At 39.1% G+C, this 18576-nt stretch overlaps 2 protein-coding genes across 6 annotated transcripts; both read left to right on the top strand.

The window, feature by feature from the left end:
* The first annotated feature begins 470 nt into the window (after positions 1-470).
* admb (adrenomedullin b) lies at positions 471-2635 on the top strand. Its single transcript, XM_059507167.1, has 4 exons — positions 471-587; positions 847-959; positions 1036-1164; positions 1433-2635. The coding sequence occupies exons 2-4, from the start codon at positions 859-861 to the stop codon at positions 1617-1619; spliced, it is 417 nt and encodes a 138-aa protein (XP_059363150.1). The 5' UTR covers positions 471-587; positions 847-858; the 3' UTR covers positions 1620-2635.
* Positions 2636-3881: 1246 nt separating this feature from the next.
* ampd3b (adenosine monophosphate deaminase 3b) lies at positions 3882-18299 on the top strand. Of its 5 annotated transcripts, none has more exons than XM_059506640.1 (16): positions 3882-3900; positions 4501-4602; positions 8033-8255; positions 8356-8533; positions 11106-11271; positions 13236-13455; positions 14082-14211; positions 14872-15066; positions 15147-15278; positions 15405-15568; positions 15854-15980; positions 16382-16545; positions 16665-16785; positions 16910-17083; positions 17202-17312; positions 17911-18299. In XM_059506640.1, exons 2-16 carry the CDS (start codon positions 4545-4547, stop codon positions 18085-18087), a joined length of 2340 nt encoding a protein of 779 aa, XP_059362623.1. In that variant the 5' UTR covers positions 3882-3900; positions 4501-4544; the 3' UTR covers positions 18088-18299. The 5 variants fall into 5 exon arrangements, with proteins under 5 accessions (XP_059362623.1, XP_059362622.1, XP_059362626.1 ...); XM_059506639.1 differs by lacking the exon at positions 3882-3900 and adding an exon at positions 4218-4362; XM_059506643.1 differs by lacking the exon at positions 3882-3900 and adding an exon at positions 4687-4766 and having other exon boundaries at positions 4523-4602.
* The last annotated feature ends 277 nt before the right edge of the window (positions 18300-18576 follow it).

Below are 18576 nucleotides of genomic sequence, written 5' to 3' on the forward strand. Positions count from 1 at the left end.
TACGGAGTCATTATCCCAAGGACAACATCTCCCAGTCACATCATTTGAAATAAACTCGATCACCAATTAGATGTGCATTCCAGATTCTTCGCAGGAAGTTCATCATCAGATGTTTACAAGGCTGATTCTGAAGCATATTTGTCTGGTAAATGAATCTTTCCAAATACAATTCTGTCTGTCCATCTACAATTCAAAACCTCCCCAAGTCCGACTCTGTGAATACAGACAAGCAGGAGATATGAAAATAATTCGGAACTAAAACAAATGGTGTCATCTAATTAAAAACAATATTACAGGAATGCTGAATTAATGATTTCTCTCAGGGGTTATATTCCATCCTTTTAAGACAGGGCATTGAAAGTTGTTGGCTAGTTTAGAACAGGGATGTGGCTGCTGTCACTCAAGACAGCTCCCGCCCCTTCCCACCCCCTGTCAAGTATATAAAGCACTCAGGTTTTTCTGTGAAACTCAGACCATTAGCAGTGTCACAGCTGAATACTCATCCCTAGCCAACCAAGATCTGGATGCTACTTGGAAATACAAAATAATCCTTTGAGTGAATTTTAGAGACCGACTGAAATTATCAGGTATGTTTTCTTGGTTTGCTTATTCTGACTTGTGTATTTTTGGCTTTAGTGACCTCAAAGGTCAAAAAATTGATTTTATGGCAAATCATTATCATTGAACCAAAGGTGCACTTGACTCCACAGGCAAGCATAAGTCTTACTACTGGGAAATGACATGGTTGAGCAAAACGTAACCTCTGTGTAACTTTGAAAATAAATGAATGAGAAAAAGAGTGTGCTTTTTATATGACTAATTACATTTTGGCATGTCCTACCACAGGTTCCATTCACAATGAACTCAGTGCTTCAGAAGGCTTTCCTGTGGTGTGTGCTGACAGCACTTCTGCTGAGCATCACAAGCGCAAAACCTTTGAATACAGATGGTTTGAGAAGGTACGCTCATGACTAAACCACTCATCTCATGTAGGTTTTGAATCAAACCTAATGGCTTTCTCTTGTCATCGGCTAGGCTCAGTGTTTGGCTTCAAGGTAAGGTGAGGAGAGATGTCCACAGCTTGTCCGAGAGGAGCGAGAGCGACTCAGCAGCTCTGCTGACTCAGAGGACCAGCGATCCCGAGTCATTTGTACCACAGCACAGGTATGTCACATTCTTTGACTGAATAGACACATATGAAGGCCAAACTGACTAATCATTATCATCAAGAGGAAACATTCCAGTTTATCTATCATTTCACAAACATTTTGGGAATGTTACTTTTGAATGTTCTCTGAATGAGATATAGACCATATCTATTAACACTTTATTGGAATGTTTTGAGAGAATCTCTCCAGGACATTCTGAGAACGTTCCCTGTTAGCTGGGTGAACTGATGCAGGAGAACTAATTGCTTTCTGTTTCTCTCTAGGAGTGTGAGGGTAAAGCGTACAGACGTAGCCTACTCAGTCAAAAGAGTGGAAAGAGCGGGCTGCGTTCTGTCCACCTGCTCCGTGCACGAACTGGCCCACCTGGTGAATATGATCAACACAAAGACGAACAACGCCCCTCCTGAAAAGATCAGCTCAAAGGGCTATGGACGGAGGCGGAGACGTTAGTTCCATCAAACCTCCCTGCGCTAACTTTCCACGAAAGCCATCTCAAGCTGGCATGGGTTCAATCTCTCTATTAAAGAACAACCCAGGAACACCTCTGCGGTTTGTCCTGAGCCTTTGGTTTCTATTGGCTCGGTTTACTGAGATACTTCTGATACTACCTATGCTGAACGTTAGTGTATTCTCTTCAGGCACAAAGGAGCAACTGGAGCATCCTTCTCTCCATCCTCTGCCTGATGGGTTGGACTGAGAAGGACTCAGGTCACTTAAAGTGGTTTTGGAAAATAGGACTGTTATCAATTTGAAAAATAAAAATCACAACCTTTTTTTTTTTTTTTTTTTTGTGGGTCTAAGGCAATACCACAGGAAATAGGTGGTCAATGCTCTGTGCATGTGTTTAGCATTCTTGTCATTCTAATGGAGCTTTGGGACTTGACTCTCTGTCTCTTCTGCAGCACTGATGCGCCCTCTGCTGGAGGAATGAAGGACCAGCCTAGAACTCTGCCAGAAGAGGACAGAGAGAGAATAGCAAGAAGAGGGAAAAGGAACTAACTTTTATGACTTAAAGCTATTTACCTTGGAGGACCAATGATGAAGAGCAGAAAGAGAGAGAGAGAGAGAGAGAGAGAGAGAGAACTCTTTATGGAAGAAATAATTTTTGTTGTCCTCAAGGGACATCCACATACTTGAAGACTGATTTATATATACTGTGGGAGCCGTGCAATATTTAACTTTAATATTGTTATCTAGTCTATTATAAATGTGTACAAAGATGTATATTATGAAAATATTGTATCTTAAAAGTTCATATTTATATCTACATACTGTACATGTATTCTTAAGACACTATTGTATACAGAAAAAGGGCATATATGGTTTATTTTGAAATAAGATGTTTATCCTTTAAGTCCATATCGCTATAGCATTTGTTCCACATGAATCATTTAATAATGTGACACATGTTAATTAATGATGTATTAAACCCCAGCAAGAGTGAGGAAGGAAAAATTGCCTGTGTTGTTTCCATTATTTCCATGGCAGCTTTCGGTTCTTTACCTTGAAAACAATCAGAATAACATAATAATATTAAGTGGTTTGAATGAATATAACAACATGTGTGTGTTGATTCCATCTAGACTGCTAGTGATAAAATTAATTAAATTTAATTTCTTTAAACAATAAAAAGTTTCACTTTTCAATTACTTTCACTTGAGTAGACACCGTATAATATATATATATATATATATATATATATATATATATATATATATATATATATATATATATATATATATATATATATATATACCTTAAATAACTGCAAAAAAGCTTAATAAAATCAGTTTAATTTAATGGTCTGTGGGAAAAATAAGAACTTCAAGAGCTACATTAAAAATCCAGCAGAGGGCGCGCTTTCCCCTTCAATTATTATACACGCTCAACGCAAAATAATAAAAGTAATTTTAGAAATAAATAGCAAAAGGTGAAGCAGCAAAAAGAATAACACTGATTAAATTATAAAGTAATTTTAAGATAATGTAATTCAACTGTCACTTAACGTACAGATAAAAAGGCAGTCTTGCGAAACATCGTTCATGTGATGAGTTGTGAGATAAGCGAAACAGGCAACTTCCACTTTTTTGTAACGTTAATTATAAGAAAAGCAACATTTAAAAGAAATTTACTTATCAAAATTATGCTTAAAATAATGTACACTCACAATGAGATGAATTGGTTTCGAGATGCGTTATGTAGAAGTTCGTGTTATTTGACACAGCGACTAAAAACACGGGGCTCATCCACAAGCAGGACGCAGCTGGACGCAGTCAGTGGCGTTTGAGTATCGTATTTTTATATGGATAAAAATGTAAAAGCAAAAAAATAATAATAATAATTAATAAGTTATGCCTTAAAAGTAGCATCGGTTCCAGCCAGTTCTCTGCTCAGATGAATAGAATGACAGGTGTATGTGTACACAGTGAGTGAGTAACATAACCAAAATATGACACAAGCACTGAAAGGGTTAAGTGCTGGGACATTTTTCACTTGAAGATGCTGCTTGTAAAAGTCTAGAGGCATATCTTCACACCCAGTGAGTGCTGTATTACAGGGCACAGCAGAGTGTCTCAGGGGACAGTCACACACAAGCACACACACACACACACACACACACACACACACACACACACACACACACACACACGGAGAGAGAGAGAGAGAGAGAGACAGCAAGACAGCAGGAAGAGAGAGAGAGAGAGAGAAAACAGAACTCTGCACCCATAAGGTGAGTTGGTTAATATATCTCTTTAAAACAAAGTTTACTAACCCCTTGGCTATCCCTACTCTGTCTCTTACTTACACTGTTTACATATCTCCCTTTGTAAAATGGATTAACTTTAAAACTGATGGATTAAAGATGGTCCAGTTTTATCAGTGGTGGTGGCATGTTTTGAATGTTCAGGCATTTCCTTATTCAGAACTGTGTTCTTGTAGATAAGGTAAGATGACGACTAACAACATTCTAGCATTTAAAGGGAGCTGTTTTACCCCAGTAAAATGCTGTAAATGAAGTGCTCTGGATATTCAGTAAACACACTAGGAAATAGCAATTTCCTTATGTGTTTTGCTTTTGTATCTGACGTTATATTAATAGTGTCTGCCAGATTGTTAGAACTTACGGATTTCCTTTTCCTGTTTTTGAATACCACAAGATTGTGGCAGTTAGCTGTCATCAACTTACTGAGAGGTAAACAGCCCCTGTTAATGTAGTATTCTTATAAAATAACAACACACACATTCATTGTGGTGCTTTAACTGTGTAATTCTTCAGGAATATTCCTTGAATGCATTTTAAGCTCATGAGGACTTTGTCTCTGTCTCTCAGGTGGAAGTTTCATAGATCGTGTTGCAACTACTACATTGTGCAAAATGAGCAGAAAAGGAACTCCCCTATCCAAGCAACAATCAACACCCAGCTTAGGGAGGGGTAAGTTTGGCATAGTATATGATGATAATGTATCTGAACGCTACATGTTACCTTAAAAATATGTCTCTTTTGTCTGTGTAAAAGGCCAGTGTGCTGATCCACTGGAACAAACTCCTAAAAAGGTGGCCTTCAGACGTATTGTCTGGTGTTGTCACTCAGTCAAAGTAGGTTAAAAGCATAGCATGACAAGGTGTCCGTAACATTCTCTGCAAGCATGTCGTAAAGTGCTCTATCAAAAGAGCGCGGCCCGTTTCTATAAATAACCTATTTGCATTGAAGCACTTTTCTCATGCCAAGTGTCGATGACTTTGCAAAAACTGTTTGTTTTCATTTAAAGCTATTTAACAGTTCATTCAGTTACACTAATGACATGCATACAATTAGACTGTTAATTGTTTTGCTTTTTAATATAGCTTTATGAGAATGATATCACTGGAATTTAATGTTTGCACCCTTTGATTACATGAAATTAGAGTTAACTTTAATCAAATTCCGCAAAACAAGAAGAATGCTGCAAATGTACGGCACTAAGTGGGCTGGACTTGAAATGAAAGAAAGCCTCTTCTGTCTTTGAGATGGTGAAGAAAGTGAGTTAGTCCTTCGGATAAAGAGAAATGTGAGGTAAGGGGAGGGGCATAGGCTCAGTAGGATGGGCAGGTGTGGAGTTACTGCTGCGCTGCAGGGCGGAGTTCAGCTTTTCTCAATTGTTTCCCTACAAATTAGGAAAGGTCAATGGAGACACGGTGTTAATAGGCGCAAATAAAAATAACTATTCTGTCTGTCACACTCGATAGTCTTTCCAAGACAACTCTGTGGTAGCCTGACCTTCTCAAAACACAGGTAAATAAATGCTCTCACTGGAGTTTCCATGACTTGGTGTGTTTTGTGTTAAAATTTACTTTGAGCTTTGTGTTCTTCCATACTCATTTCAAGGTGTAACAAAACAAGGTGAGAGTAGCTTCAGTCACGGTGCTGTATGAATACAGATTATGACGTTACGGGATGGTGTTTGGAACAGAGTATTTCTCTGGGCTGTGCGCCTGTCAGCTTGTGCTTTTCTAGAAGCTTGCTAATAATACTGCACTTACAGTATACTGGTGGTGTATGAGTTGTGTTGACTTAAAAAGGAGTTACCTGTGCAGGGTAGGGCATAGTTTGCGTGGGCTGGTTTAAAATCAGGTAGAGCTGTAATACATGACAGGTTGCTAAGGTTGAGCTTGGGAATGTAAACATGGCTCTTAGTGCCATGCAGTGTATACTGCATGTTAAGCCATAGCGTATGCAGCCTTCCTTTAAAGGTTGAGTGATGTTTCTGGAACATGAGTAAGCCAGGGCCAAGACAATGTTATTCCCTAATAAAAACATAGGGTGTGGGAAATTTCCCCGACAGCTTGCAAGCTCTAGAACCTGCCAGCATTTAGAAGGGTCTCAGGTTTAGCTCACAGCTTGTTGTGACATCCAGCCAAGCTCTCTGCTGACGTGATGCTGTCAGACACTTTAAATCGCGTTGAGCGGGATACTCAAGACTGGAAAACACTGAAGACCTTGAAGTGAAGACCACAGTTAGAAAGCAGCAGGAAAATAGAGTCTCCAAACACAGAGATCCAGTGAAAGCATGGCAAAATTAGGTGCTGAAGGTAAGAGAAAGTGTATATTCCAGCATTTGGTACAAAATGGTTGCTCAAGCAGAATACTAGGGGTCAGGAACATTCAAAAGATTGGACATTGGAAGGGTCAAACGGAAGTAAGGGGTAAACTGTGGCAAGCTTCTCTTCAATAGAAAGGTGATTTGTTGGTTGCACATGTTAAACAACAGCTCAACAATAGCACAATTCTTCTGATAGAATGGGTATTTTCAATGGGTTAAAGATGGGTTGAAATAAATAAGGAGTGATTGTCAAAATAATTGTTTGATTATTATTTAATACTAGTACTTTCATATATATATATACGTTTATTTGTGTTATACTGTATATTTTTATAGTAATAATATGAATGGAGGAATGAAGGAAGTGTGGTGTGGTTTGTCTGGTGAGGGTAACTCTCTCTCACTCACTCACTAGTGGTATAGAACATGTGACAAAGAATAAAAAAAAAAAGAAAGAAGCAGACAATGCCTAAAAATAGTTTCATTTAAATATATAATTTATCCAATGTTGAAGCCTCCCACATGACAGGGGTTTTCAAACTTTTTGATGGCCAAAAAATGATGATCACTTTCATAAAATATAATGGTAGTTATATAATTTAATACTATGGAAATACTATGGAAAATACTATTCATCATATTACTTACACAACATGTTGTTTCCAGTATTAATTCATTAACTTTTTAATTGTCTACAATTACACGAATTACTTGCTATATAAATCTGTAAATATAAAACTTAATATTTAAAACTAAAGCTACCAATTAAATAGCAGTTATTGTGTTAAATATTATTTATTTCCATATTTTTAAATCAGAATGAAACCATTATAATTTTAAGCAACTGTTAAAAATGTTTAATTTATATCTTATGTTATCATTTTAACTTTGAAAACCCAGATGCATGTGTGAAAACCTCTGTACGACACTCTCTTGCCTTTTCTTACAGTGTTGCATTTAAAACTTAACCACAAAGTTACACTTTGTAAATGTGTTGCATTAACTTCTGCTTCACAGTGTTGATTGTTCAAGTCTTCTGATATATGAAAGAACAACGATACAATATTCTTCCTCAACTAGAGCACAAACATGATTTCTCAAGATTATCCTTAGTAAATAAAGTAAATAAAGGTGCATGCCGTGCTCGCCGTGTACCATGTGCAGTTTCCTGCCAGAGGACACAACAACAACTGGTCTGACACTTTGGGAATCTAGTGACTGACCTCAGGACAGGAACTTGTTTAACCTCACAGATACTTGACTAAGACCAAGGCATAGAATTCAGAGGGAAACCTGAACTGTCTGGACCGATACTTGAGGACATGTTTATAACCATGATTTGTGCAGTTGCAAAACCACCATGGCTTCATTGCCACATTAAATGAAGTTCATTTTACCACCTTCAATAATAGTTGTACATTATAGCAAAATATAGCAATTAATTTCTTGTCCAAAATCGTACATATAATAGTAATAGCAAATTTTGTTCATTTCAAAGTAATATTCTCAGTTGTCAGGTCTTGGCAACACTTGGCAAGAACTTCGTTCTTTACTGTTATTCGCACAACACAGACACACAGTACACTCCACTTAGTCTCATTTGACACTGGTAAGGGAGGTAAGAGATGAAAATGGTAACACCCAGAGTATACTCTGAAAACTTTGAACAATTGTACACAATGTGCATAACAAGCTGTTCCTAGAACCTGATCATTAACATAACTCATAATAGAAAGTAGGAACCAACATTCTTGGTGTATTTATTGGCACCACTCCTTGCAGAAATGTCGCGTCAGTTCACAAAGATCTCTTTCCACGAAATGGATGAGAGAGTGCAACACTTGGCTGAGAAGGTGTACGCTTCGGCTCTGAAGGAAGAAGACACTAAAAACACCATGTCAATGTTCACCGTCCCTGAGGACTGTCCCATTGGCTTGCATCAGGCCATGGAGCGGGAGCTACGTAAAGAGATAGAGGAGGAGAAGTCCGAGAAATCAGTCAAGAGGTCAGTAAACTCAAATACTGTACAGGACGTAGAACCAATCAGCAATTTGCGTTAATGCGATATTGGAAATGTATTTCTTATGGTATATGCCCCGTTTTAGGAAACAGAGTTTCAAACTAATGCGATCCCAGTCAATTTCCCTGCAACTCCCAGTTTCTCCAGAATGGGCAATGTCTGTGATTTCACCCCAGCTGACCCCGTCCTCACCTACAGTCCCCCTGCCAATCAATATCCCAGAATTCCAGAGGCTCACCATCAGTGGAGACTACTGTGCAGGGGTAGGAGGCAAATTATTTTATATATACATACACTTTAAATATCATATATTAATTATAATGGTAATTGTAATGAATTAAAACTTCCTAATCATCGGGAAGAAGGAGGCGGGAACCGGTGGACAATCAAAATGAAACTTTAATAACAAAATAAACACAAAACAGCGCACCAGCCCCTCACGGACGACTGGTGCGCTCAAATAAAAACACAACTAAAAGCCCAGGCCTGGTCCTCTCTCGTCCTTCACTGTCGTCGCTCCAGTTTTATATCCTTCCATCTCCTCTGTGGGACTCAAGACCGGTGGTGGGTGGCAGGTGTAGCGGATTTCCCAATCACTCCACCGGCCTCACTCGTGTTCCCACATCCCTCAGCCCCGCCCCACTCGTCGCATACCCCCATCGCCCCTCGCAGGCCGTGGGGTACCCTCGAGACTGCGCTCTACCCCCCCCCCCCTCCCTCCGGGGGGGACCGCTCACGCGGACCTGTGGGAACCTGGGGGTAGGACAGATGAGGCGAGAGAAACGGAGATGGAAGGAGGAGTGACAGAGACGAGAGAGGAAAAAAAAAAAAAAAAATTTCGGTTCCCAGGCGCACTGCTGCTCGGCCCTCCACCGGCTGGGCGATCTCCTCCGCAGTGCCTGGCGGTGGCACTGGACGGCCCTCGGCGGACGGCACGACACTCCTCCGCCGCCCGGTGGACGGCGACGGCTCCTCCGGTTTTGGGCAGCCGGCAGGAGTCCCCCGTTCCCTGCTCCTCCGGATTCCTTCACGGAGGCAGCAGGCTCCGGCCCCCTGGCGAACGGCGCCGACTCCTCCGCTCCCTCACGGACGGCAGCCGTCCCTCCATATCGTGGGCGGTCGGCAGCGAGCTCGCCCGTCCCCGGCAACTCGCTCCAGTCCACCGCCTCGAGCGTCCATGGCGGCATCCTCCTCGCCTGCTCTGTGGCACCGCGGATTCACCACAGCGGCGAGGGATCTTCAGCAGCGAGTCCCTCCTTCTCCCGGGCTTCGGCACCACTGTAATGATAAAACCTTCGTATTCATCCGGAAGAAGGAGGCGGGAACCGGCGGACAATCAAATCACATTTTAATTACAAAAATAAACACAAAACAGCGCACCAGCCCCTCACGGACGACTGGTGCGCTCAAATAAAAACCAAAACACAACTAAAAGCCCAGGCCTGGTCCTCTCTCGTCCTTCACTGTCGTCTCTCCAGTTTTATATCCTTCCATCTCCTCTGTGGGACTCAAGACCGGTGGTGGGTCGCAGGTGTAGCGGATTTCCCAATCACTCCACCGGCCTCACTCGTGTTCCCACATCCCTCGGCCCCACCCCACTCGTCACAGTAATATAAAAAGAGATATAATAATGTGTATGGTCTATATAATAATGCATTTATACACACACACACACACACACACAGTAATATAAGGGGCAGTTTAAGAAAGTGAATAAACAGGGCCGGGAATTTAATTTGAGCCAAATAGCTATGAATTAGTGAAGCTAAAAAGAGTACATACAAGTGACTCTGTTCAGTTCTGCATGACCAGTTTAGGTGTGTCTTCCGAGTCAAATACTTTGAATGCTGTGGTACATTAGTTAGTAAGTGTCCATTATACAGTGATTGCTGTTTGGATATTAATATTATGTTGGCGCATGAACAGACTAATTTGTATGTGTTCACATCTGTTACTTTTAAAAGTACACTAGCAGATAGTTACCCTCAAAGCTAACATTATATGGACTTTAAGTCACAAAACTTTAAAGTAATAAATTCTAATTACCATTACAGAGGTGTATATATACATTACACTAATACATTCGTATGGGTTTGGGGTCAGTGAGATTTAATTAATCATTCATTTTGATCATCAAGGATGCATTAAATTGATCAAAACAGACTTCTGAACTTCTTCAAACAATCCTGGAATTTTTTTTATTATGGGTTTCTCAAATATTTTCAAATCAAAAGGGGCACAACTGTTTTCAACATTAATAACAGTATAATTTTAATATTGTATATAAAAACTGATGTTAAGAACTTTTGTTGGAGTCATGAGATGTTTTATTGGTATATATTTCTATGTATATATTTTGTAGATTTAGTTATATATGGATCATTTTGGATGATTTGTAAATGTATTTGCTGTATTTTGTTATATATTTAAGATATATGTGTATTTGTTTAAAAGATGTTACTTGTATCTTTATGATGTAATACATTAGGTGTATTACGGTAGTACGTTTTAATGAGCATACACCTTTTTGCACATATTTTTGTGGCCTTTGAGAATGAGCATTCTGTGCTGAATCTGGATGGATCTCTTTCATCTTTGTATCAAAATTAATAATAGTAAATATTTTTAAGCATCAAAATGGGGGAGGGAATCCAGAAAATTCAGCTTTGCCATCACAGTAATAATTTACATTTAAAAAATATTAAAATAGAATACTGAAATAATATATTTCAATATTACAGCATAAGAGACTTATTTTAAAAACATAAAAACTTTTGAACTGTAGTGTATATGCTGGTGCACTCCTCTTGATTCATCTATGATCACTTCTGACAGATAACAGTCGAGGACTATGAGCAAGCAGCAAAAACCCTGCTGACAGCACTCTTCATCAGAGAAAAATATTCTCGGCTGGCATATCACCGCTTTCCCAGGATAACAGCCAAATTTTTAAGGAGTGCAAATAATGAGATTTGGAGTGAGGAGGACGAAGTGCTGCCAGGTATGTCATGGTCAGCAACAGCGCATGCAGCGATAATGCACAATTACCGTATTTTCCGGACTATAAATCACACTTTTTTTTTCATAGTTTGCTGGTCCTGCAACTTATAGGCAGGTGCGACTTATTTATCAAAATTAATTTGACATGAACCAAGAGAAACGAACTAAGAGAAAACATTACCGTCTACAGTCACGAGAGGGTGCTCTATGCTGTGCTCAGTGCTCCTGTATTCTACCCCTGAAAAAGAGTGCCCTCTTGCGGCTGTAGACGGTAATATTTTCTCTTGGTTCTTGAGAACGGTATAACTGCAGCCTGGAGATCTCCAAATAGGGGCGGGAACTCCAAAACGGGGTGGGAGCTCCAAAATAGGGTGTGGTTTCCTCCCATTGAGAGACAGGCTCATGACACGCATGCACAATTTTTCCCCCAATCCACTTCAGTGCAAACTCCGCCCCACAGCTGATTCCAAAGTTTTTATTGGTTGTGTCAGTTAAAGTTTTCCAACACTATGCAACAAAAAATACTAACCCCTAAAGCTACCTTAACCAGTGAAATTGACTGAATGGCGGGATTGGCGCTGAATAGTGTAGTAAAGAAAGTTGCAGTTCAGGAGGTAAACAGTTAATAAGATTATGCGATATGAGACTCACCGGACAATGGCACCTTTTTAGTTACACCCAGCATAGACAGTAAAAGAAATGGACACAGCGACCCCATTGGAACTCAATTGAGACAAGTGAAGCCCATTTTTAGCGTTTTTTAGCACATCCGTTTCTGACGCGCAGACTCAAACTAAGCTTGATGACGTCAGCAATCTGACAGATGTAAATCTTCTAGTAGCTGTGCGTGAAAACTGCCATCGTTAATCTTGCAGAGATGGCGAGCTTGAGCGGTGAGTTCTTTGGCGTGAGTGAGCAGGAGTAAGTATTCTGATTAATTATTTTGTATAGTATTTTAAAATGTAATGCCAGTACGCCATATTAAGTTAATTGCCTGCAAGCTTCTCCTCCTGTCTGTACGATAATGCGACAGAGAGTCGAGTGGTTATGACGCAATCGTTAGCCTATTTTTACAAAAACTTTTCTACGGGGCCATAATGTAACATAGAAGGTAATGGAGCCCTTTATACATTGTCGTGTATCTTTAGAAATAAATAATGGACAAACGGAGTCTTTAAACGCCTCAGATGTAAAGTTATTCGCTGTCAAAGTGACGCCAAAATGAATGGGAGTCAATGGGAATGCTAACACAAGTGAAGTTCTGCTACAAGATGACGGCACGCGGCCGACTTCAACTTCCGGTCGACTTCCTTGCCGCCTGATCACTACCCACTCCTAGCCTGCGGCCCATTGCTGGCCACAAGCTTTGGGCTCTGCTCTCATGGAGAATATTTATTTATATAGCATATTTTATTTTAGATTAAGTACAAACTATGTTTAATTTCTAAAGTTTTATTTTGAAATGTAAGTCAGTAACAATTGGCTGAAGCCACAGCCAATGGTGAAAGTCTTTGCGAAAGGAGACCCCGCCCCATTTGGGAGGTTCTGCCCACTTTTGGAGTTCACGCCCCATTTTGGAGCTCTCCGGTCTGCAGTTATACCTACTTGGGATCTTGGCTTCTAAATAAATGCGACTTATAGTCCAGTGCGACATATATATGTTTTTTCCTCGTCATGCCGTATTTTTGGACTGATTCGAATTATACTTAGGTGCGACTTATAGTCCGAAAAATATGGTACCTGTTCAAAGACCTATAATGATAACAGCTATGGGATGACATGAGTGTTCAATTAAATTACTGCCCCAAATCCCCAAATATTCTTTCTCAAAGACTGTAGGTTGTTTATTAAGTTTTGGTTGTTTATTAAAATTTATACTATAAGCAGCCAGTCATGTTTCTATTTATGGCAGGACATAAATATAACATGACATCAGCTCTTTATGCTTTATTTCCATGGCAATAGATATGTGCCCTGCTCCGAGTGAGGGTGAGGATCCCTACAGTATGGAAGACCTTCCACAGAATCTGAACTACTCCCTGAAGATGAAAGACGGAATCATATACGTCTATGATAATGAAGATGCCTTAAAACAGGATCAGCCTCGGAGCTTGCCATATCCTGACTTGGAAACCTTTGCTATTGAAATGAGCCATGTCCTTGCCATGATTGCAGACGGACCAACGTGAGTTTCCTCATGTTATACTTCTCTGCAAACCTTCAAACCCCAAATTAAAGGAACTGTTCACCCATGAAATTTACATTTTCTGAAAATGTTCTCACACTCAGGCTAGCCAAGCTATAGATGAGATTGTTTCTTCATCAGAACAGATTTGGAGAAATTTAGCATTACATCAACTGCTGACCAGTGGATCCTTTGAAGTGAATGGGTGCCGTCAGAATTAGAGACCAAACTGCTGATAAAAACACAAAAATCCACACGACTCCAGTCTATCAGTTAACGTCTTGTGAAACCAAAGCTACATGTATTTAAAAACAAATCCATCATTAAGGCATTTTAACTTTAAATCATTGCTTCTGACCAAAATTCGAACCACTGCTATAGTCCGTAATCTATAATATTGCTTTCATCTGTTCAGATAAAGAAACCAACTCATCTACATCTTGGCTGGCTTTCAGGGTGAAAACATTTAAAACTAATTTTTATTTTTGTGTACGCAAACTATTTCTTTAACACAATACAATCTCAAAATTGATAACACTGCATACGCCTGTTGCTAAATAATAAACAGGATAGGTGGTATTCAGCAAAAAAGGAAATGCATTATTTAGACATTTTCTTTTTTATAGGAAGACCTATTGTCACAGAAGGCTTAACTTCCTGATGTCCAAGTTCCATCTACATGAAATGCTAAATGAGATGGCCGAGTTAAAGGAACTGAAAAGCGTTCCTCACAGAGACTTCTACAATGTCAGAAAGGTATTTATTTATTAATATTTACACTAATGTTACACATCTCTGTTACAGCTAACACAGCCGTATGTGTAATGCACATATTATGCCACACACAGGCTCTCAACAACAATGACGGCTGATCAACAACTTCAACAGTAGGCTAGATTAGTGTGGGTTAAAGGTATAGTTCACCCCAAAATGAAAATTTGCTGTTAATTTACTCTCCCTCAGGTCATCCAAGGTGTGGGTGACTTTTTGGTAACACTTTATAATAAAGTTCAGTTGTAAGTCACTTTTAAGTGATTAGTTAATGGTGAACTAATCATTTACAAAACATTCATAAGCGCTTAATAATAATTTGTGTATGTTTTGTAAATTAATTTACAAGTCATTTACAAGTAGTTATGATGAACTAATTACTTACAAAACATGACTATGCATTCATAGAAGTAAATTATGTGTTTCTGTAGCTCAAGTGGTAGAGCATTGTGTTAACAAGCGCAAGGTTGGAGGTCCGAATCCCAGGGAACACATGTTAGTAGAAAATTGTTAGCCTGAATGTAATGTAAGTCGCTTTGGATAAAAGCGTCTGCTAAATGCATAAATTAAATTATTTAAATTAATTATTACACTACCTCCTACATAATGGTCCTTTTCTAAATATACATATTTGTGAACATCTAGGTTGATACGCACATTCACGCAGCTGCCTGCATGAACCAGAAGCATCTACTGAAGTTCATCAAAGACACATATAAGACCGAATCAGACCGAGTGGTGCTGGAGAAAGGTGGAAAGAAGTTAACCCTCAAACAAGTGTTTGACAATCTGAAAATGGACCCATATGATCTCACAGTAGACTCATTGGATGTACACGCGGTATGTATTTCACATGACTTCATTTTTCTACATTTCAGCATAGATCTGTAATTAAGAAGTTGCACTATTGTTTGTTACAGGGCAGACAAACGTTTCATCGCTTTGATAAATTCAATTCCAAATACAACCCAGTAGGTGCTAGTGAGCTCAGGGAGATCTACATCAAAAGCGATAACTACATCAATGGAGAATATTTTGCACGTCTCATCAAGGTAAGACTGATCAACTCACATCCTGATTTAGCAACTAATACATAAGGCTAAAATAAACTATAGTTGTTAGAGCACCCAGATTATTTTTTAAGCAGGAAACAAACAAATTGTTACTGTTCTGCACAGGAGGTTGCTCATGACCTTGAAGAAAGTAAATATCAGCATGCAGAACCCCGTCTCTCAATTTACGGCAGAGCCCCTGAAGAGTGGGACAGCCTGTCTAAATGGTTTATCAGGCAAAAGTTGTACTCCCCTAACATGAGATGGATCATACAGGTGCCCAGGATCTAGTAAGTCCTCCTCAAATGTACCTTAACGTACCAATTTAAAATAGTTTGTAATTGTAAAATAAAATAAATGTCATATTTGTAATTATATATATATATATATATATATATATATATATACATAAAAAATTATATATTTCTATCTATATATATATATATATATATATATATATATACACACACACACAATTATTTATTCTTAAATATAACAAAAATAAAATAAATAAAAAGAAAAAGAATGAAATTACATATTTCAAAATAAATTCAAATTGTGCACTTTGTTTTTAGCGACATTTTCCGATTAAAGAAGATTGTTCCCAACTTCGCCAAGATGCTAGAGAACATCTTCCTCCCACTGTTTCAGGCCACCGTTAATCCTCAGAAACACAAAGAAACGTATGTCTTCCTGAAACATGTAAGTGCTTCATCACAGCTGGCAAGACCAGTCAGAGCAGACTCATGCCACATTAGAACATTTAGTAACCAACAGGGCAATTAACAGCTTTAATACAAAACATTCATTTTACTAGAGGAACAAGCTTTCATGCCAAATCCCTTCTGAACAATTGAATGGTTCTCAGATGACTATGACTTCATGTACAATTGTCACGCACAATAAAATCACAAAAACAACAGAAAACATGGATTACGCCCAAATCAGTAATGTCCTCAATGTGTGGTTGATGTCACACATGTTGATGTCTCTATATTTGAACAGCCCGGTCAGTGTTTATATAAACCATGGGCCTTAAGTAAAATAAAGGCAAATCGTGGCCATGGATGGATTTCAGCAAATCTTTGGATGTTTTTCTACAGGTGACAGGGTTTGACAGTGTGGATGATGAGTCCAAACACAGCGATCACATTTTCACCTATAAGAGTCCAAAACCTGAGGAGTGGACAATGGAGGAAAACCCACCATACACTTACTACCTCTTCCACATGTATGCCAACATCATGGTCCTCAACAACCTTCGAAAGTAAGGCGCTATAAAGATCAAGCTGATTTCAGCATTCAAATCCATTGCAAATAAGCAAGCTATTTCCCTCAAATTTAGCCAAAAGCTTTAGAACTGAAATTTTTGTTTTTTGTTTTTAGGGAACGTGGTCTTAATACCTTCCAGTTCCGTCCTCACTGTGGCGAGGCAGGATCCATCACTCATCTGGTGTCAGCCTTCCTCACAGCTGACAACATCTCTCACGGACTCAACTTGAAGAAGGTCAGTCTCAAAGACAGACTGTTTGTGTGAACATCAAAACATCAAACAACAAACAAGTCATGACAAACAGTATTAATGTATTCTTTTCTTATGATTTGTTTTCTTGTCCGATTTCTCAATACAGAGTCCAGTCCTGCAGTACCTGTATTATTTGGCCCAGGTGCCCATTGCCATGTCTCCACTCAGCAATAACAGCCTGTTCCTGGAGTATTCCAAGAATCCCCTCAGGGAGTTCCTGCAAAAGGGCCTGTGTGTGTCTCTCTCCACGGATGACCCGTTACAGTTCCACTACACAAAGGTCAGGGAGAGTTACTGGGAATGATGTACATGGAATCAGACACTTCTGACACTGAATGAGTTCATTATGAATCTTTTAGAGCAGTCATGTGATGTGATTTTATGTTATGTACCTGCAGGAGGCCTTGATGGAGGAGTATGCCATTGCAGCACAACTGTGGAAACTGAGCACGTGCGACGTGTGTGAGATCGCCAGGAATAGTGTGCTTCAGAGCGGTTTGTCTCATCAGGTACTCTCTCTGTCCTACCCTAGAAGACAGGGTTTTTTTAATCTTTTAAATAACTTGGACGCCATAAAGTTTTAATATCATATCGTGGGTTCAGATTTACAAATATTTTCAGGTCATCTTTCATTTCCAATAAATAAAAAAGGTGACATTGAGGAACATCCAATAGAAATAAATGGGGTGAATTTTAAGAAAATGTAAAGGTTTAAGGTTAATTAAAGCAGTTCCATTCATTCTTCTATTAAATCTTGTTTCTTGATCTGTAAAACTAAGTCATTTTACAGTGACCATTTAGTTTATGGTCATGGTAACGAAGTTGTATAATGTAATATAACTTTACACAGAATAGAAAAATCATGTTAACATGCATATTGTCTTTTAACATTTATGAACTGGTACTAATATCTATTGTAAGTACCTTTTTTATTATTATTTGTCACAAATGCTACTGTGTTTAACTTGTACTGAACCCAGAATATTTCCTACAGAAAAATCTTCCAGTGCTACATTACAATCCATATGCTAAAGCACTTTAATACAGAAAAAAAAAAAAAAACGGAATGATTTTCTAGCTCAACCTGACATTTAAATTTTCTTGCAGGAGAAGAAACACTTCCTGGGTGAGAATTATCTACAGGATGGACCAGAGGGAAATGACATCCGTAGGACAAATGTGGCGCAGATCCGTATGGCCTATCGACATGAGACCTTGTGCAATGAGCTCAGCTTCCTAGTGGATGCTGTCAAGTCAGAAGCAGTGGCTGAAAAAGCCTCATAAACATGGCAGGGTGACAGATACAGTAGGCTAGAACAAGGGTTCATATGAGTTGACCCCACATCAGCATAAAACCTTATCTTGCTAAAGGTGAAGCACTAAACAGCCATGGAAATGCATCTGGTTGCAAGTTATGGAGACATGATGGACATATCCTTTCCCAAAGTGCCTTCAGGGATGGATATATCCATTATATGTCTCACATCTGTTTCTTATATGTCACACATCAAATGTTCCTGTGCTTTGCATGATGTTTGAGGGAGCATACATTTGTTACCTTTTCTAATGAGGAAGTCTTCAGGTTTGTGGTTTAAACAAAGTGTTCTTTTGTTCAGATGAATGTTGTATGCAATAAATGAATGTTTTACACAAAGACTGGAAAAAAATTGCCTTGGTAAACTAGTTGATTTGCAACCGGAGATTTTGAGGCGGTTATTCTGTTGGGCAACCTATGGAGTGGCATTTTATCTTTTGTCACAAAATCTTGTGTAC

The sequence above is a fragment of the Carassius carassius genome, chromosome 23 (genome assembly GCF_963082965.1).
Source record: "Carassius carassius chromosome 23, fCarCar2.1, whole genome shotgun sequence".
In the NCBI taxonomy this organism is placed as follows: domain Eukaryota; kingdom Metazoa; phylum Chordata; class Actinopteri; order Cypriniformes; family Cyprinidae; genus Carassius; species Carassius carassius.

Excerpts from the sequence above, each read along its gene's own strand:
- admb (XM_059507167.1), top strand. The coding sequence starts at position 859 with ATGAACTCAGTGCTTCAGAAGGCTTTCCTGTGGTGTGTGCTGACAGCA. Across the intron at positions 960-1,035 it reads AATACAGATGGTTTGAGAAG|GCTCAGTGTTTGGCTTCAAG; the intron begins GTACGCTCATGA and ends GTCATCGGCTAG. Across the intron at positions 1,165-1,432 it reads TCATTTGTACCACAGCACAG|GAGTGTGAGGGTAAAGCGTA; the intron begins GTATGTCACATT and ends GTTTCTCTCTAG.
- ampd3b (XM_059506639.1), top strand. The coding sequence starts at position 4,233 with ATGTGTTTTGCTTTTGTATCTGACGTTATATTAATAGTGTCTGCCAGA. Across the intron at positions 11,272-13,235 it reads GGAGGACGAAGTGCTGCCAG|ATATGTGCCCTGCTCCGAGT; the intron begins GTATGTCATGGT and ends CCATGGCAATAG. Across the intron at positions 14,212-14,871 it reads ACTTCTACAATGTCAGAAAG|GTTGATACGCACATTCACGC; the intron begins GTATTTATTTAT and ends GTGAACATCTAG.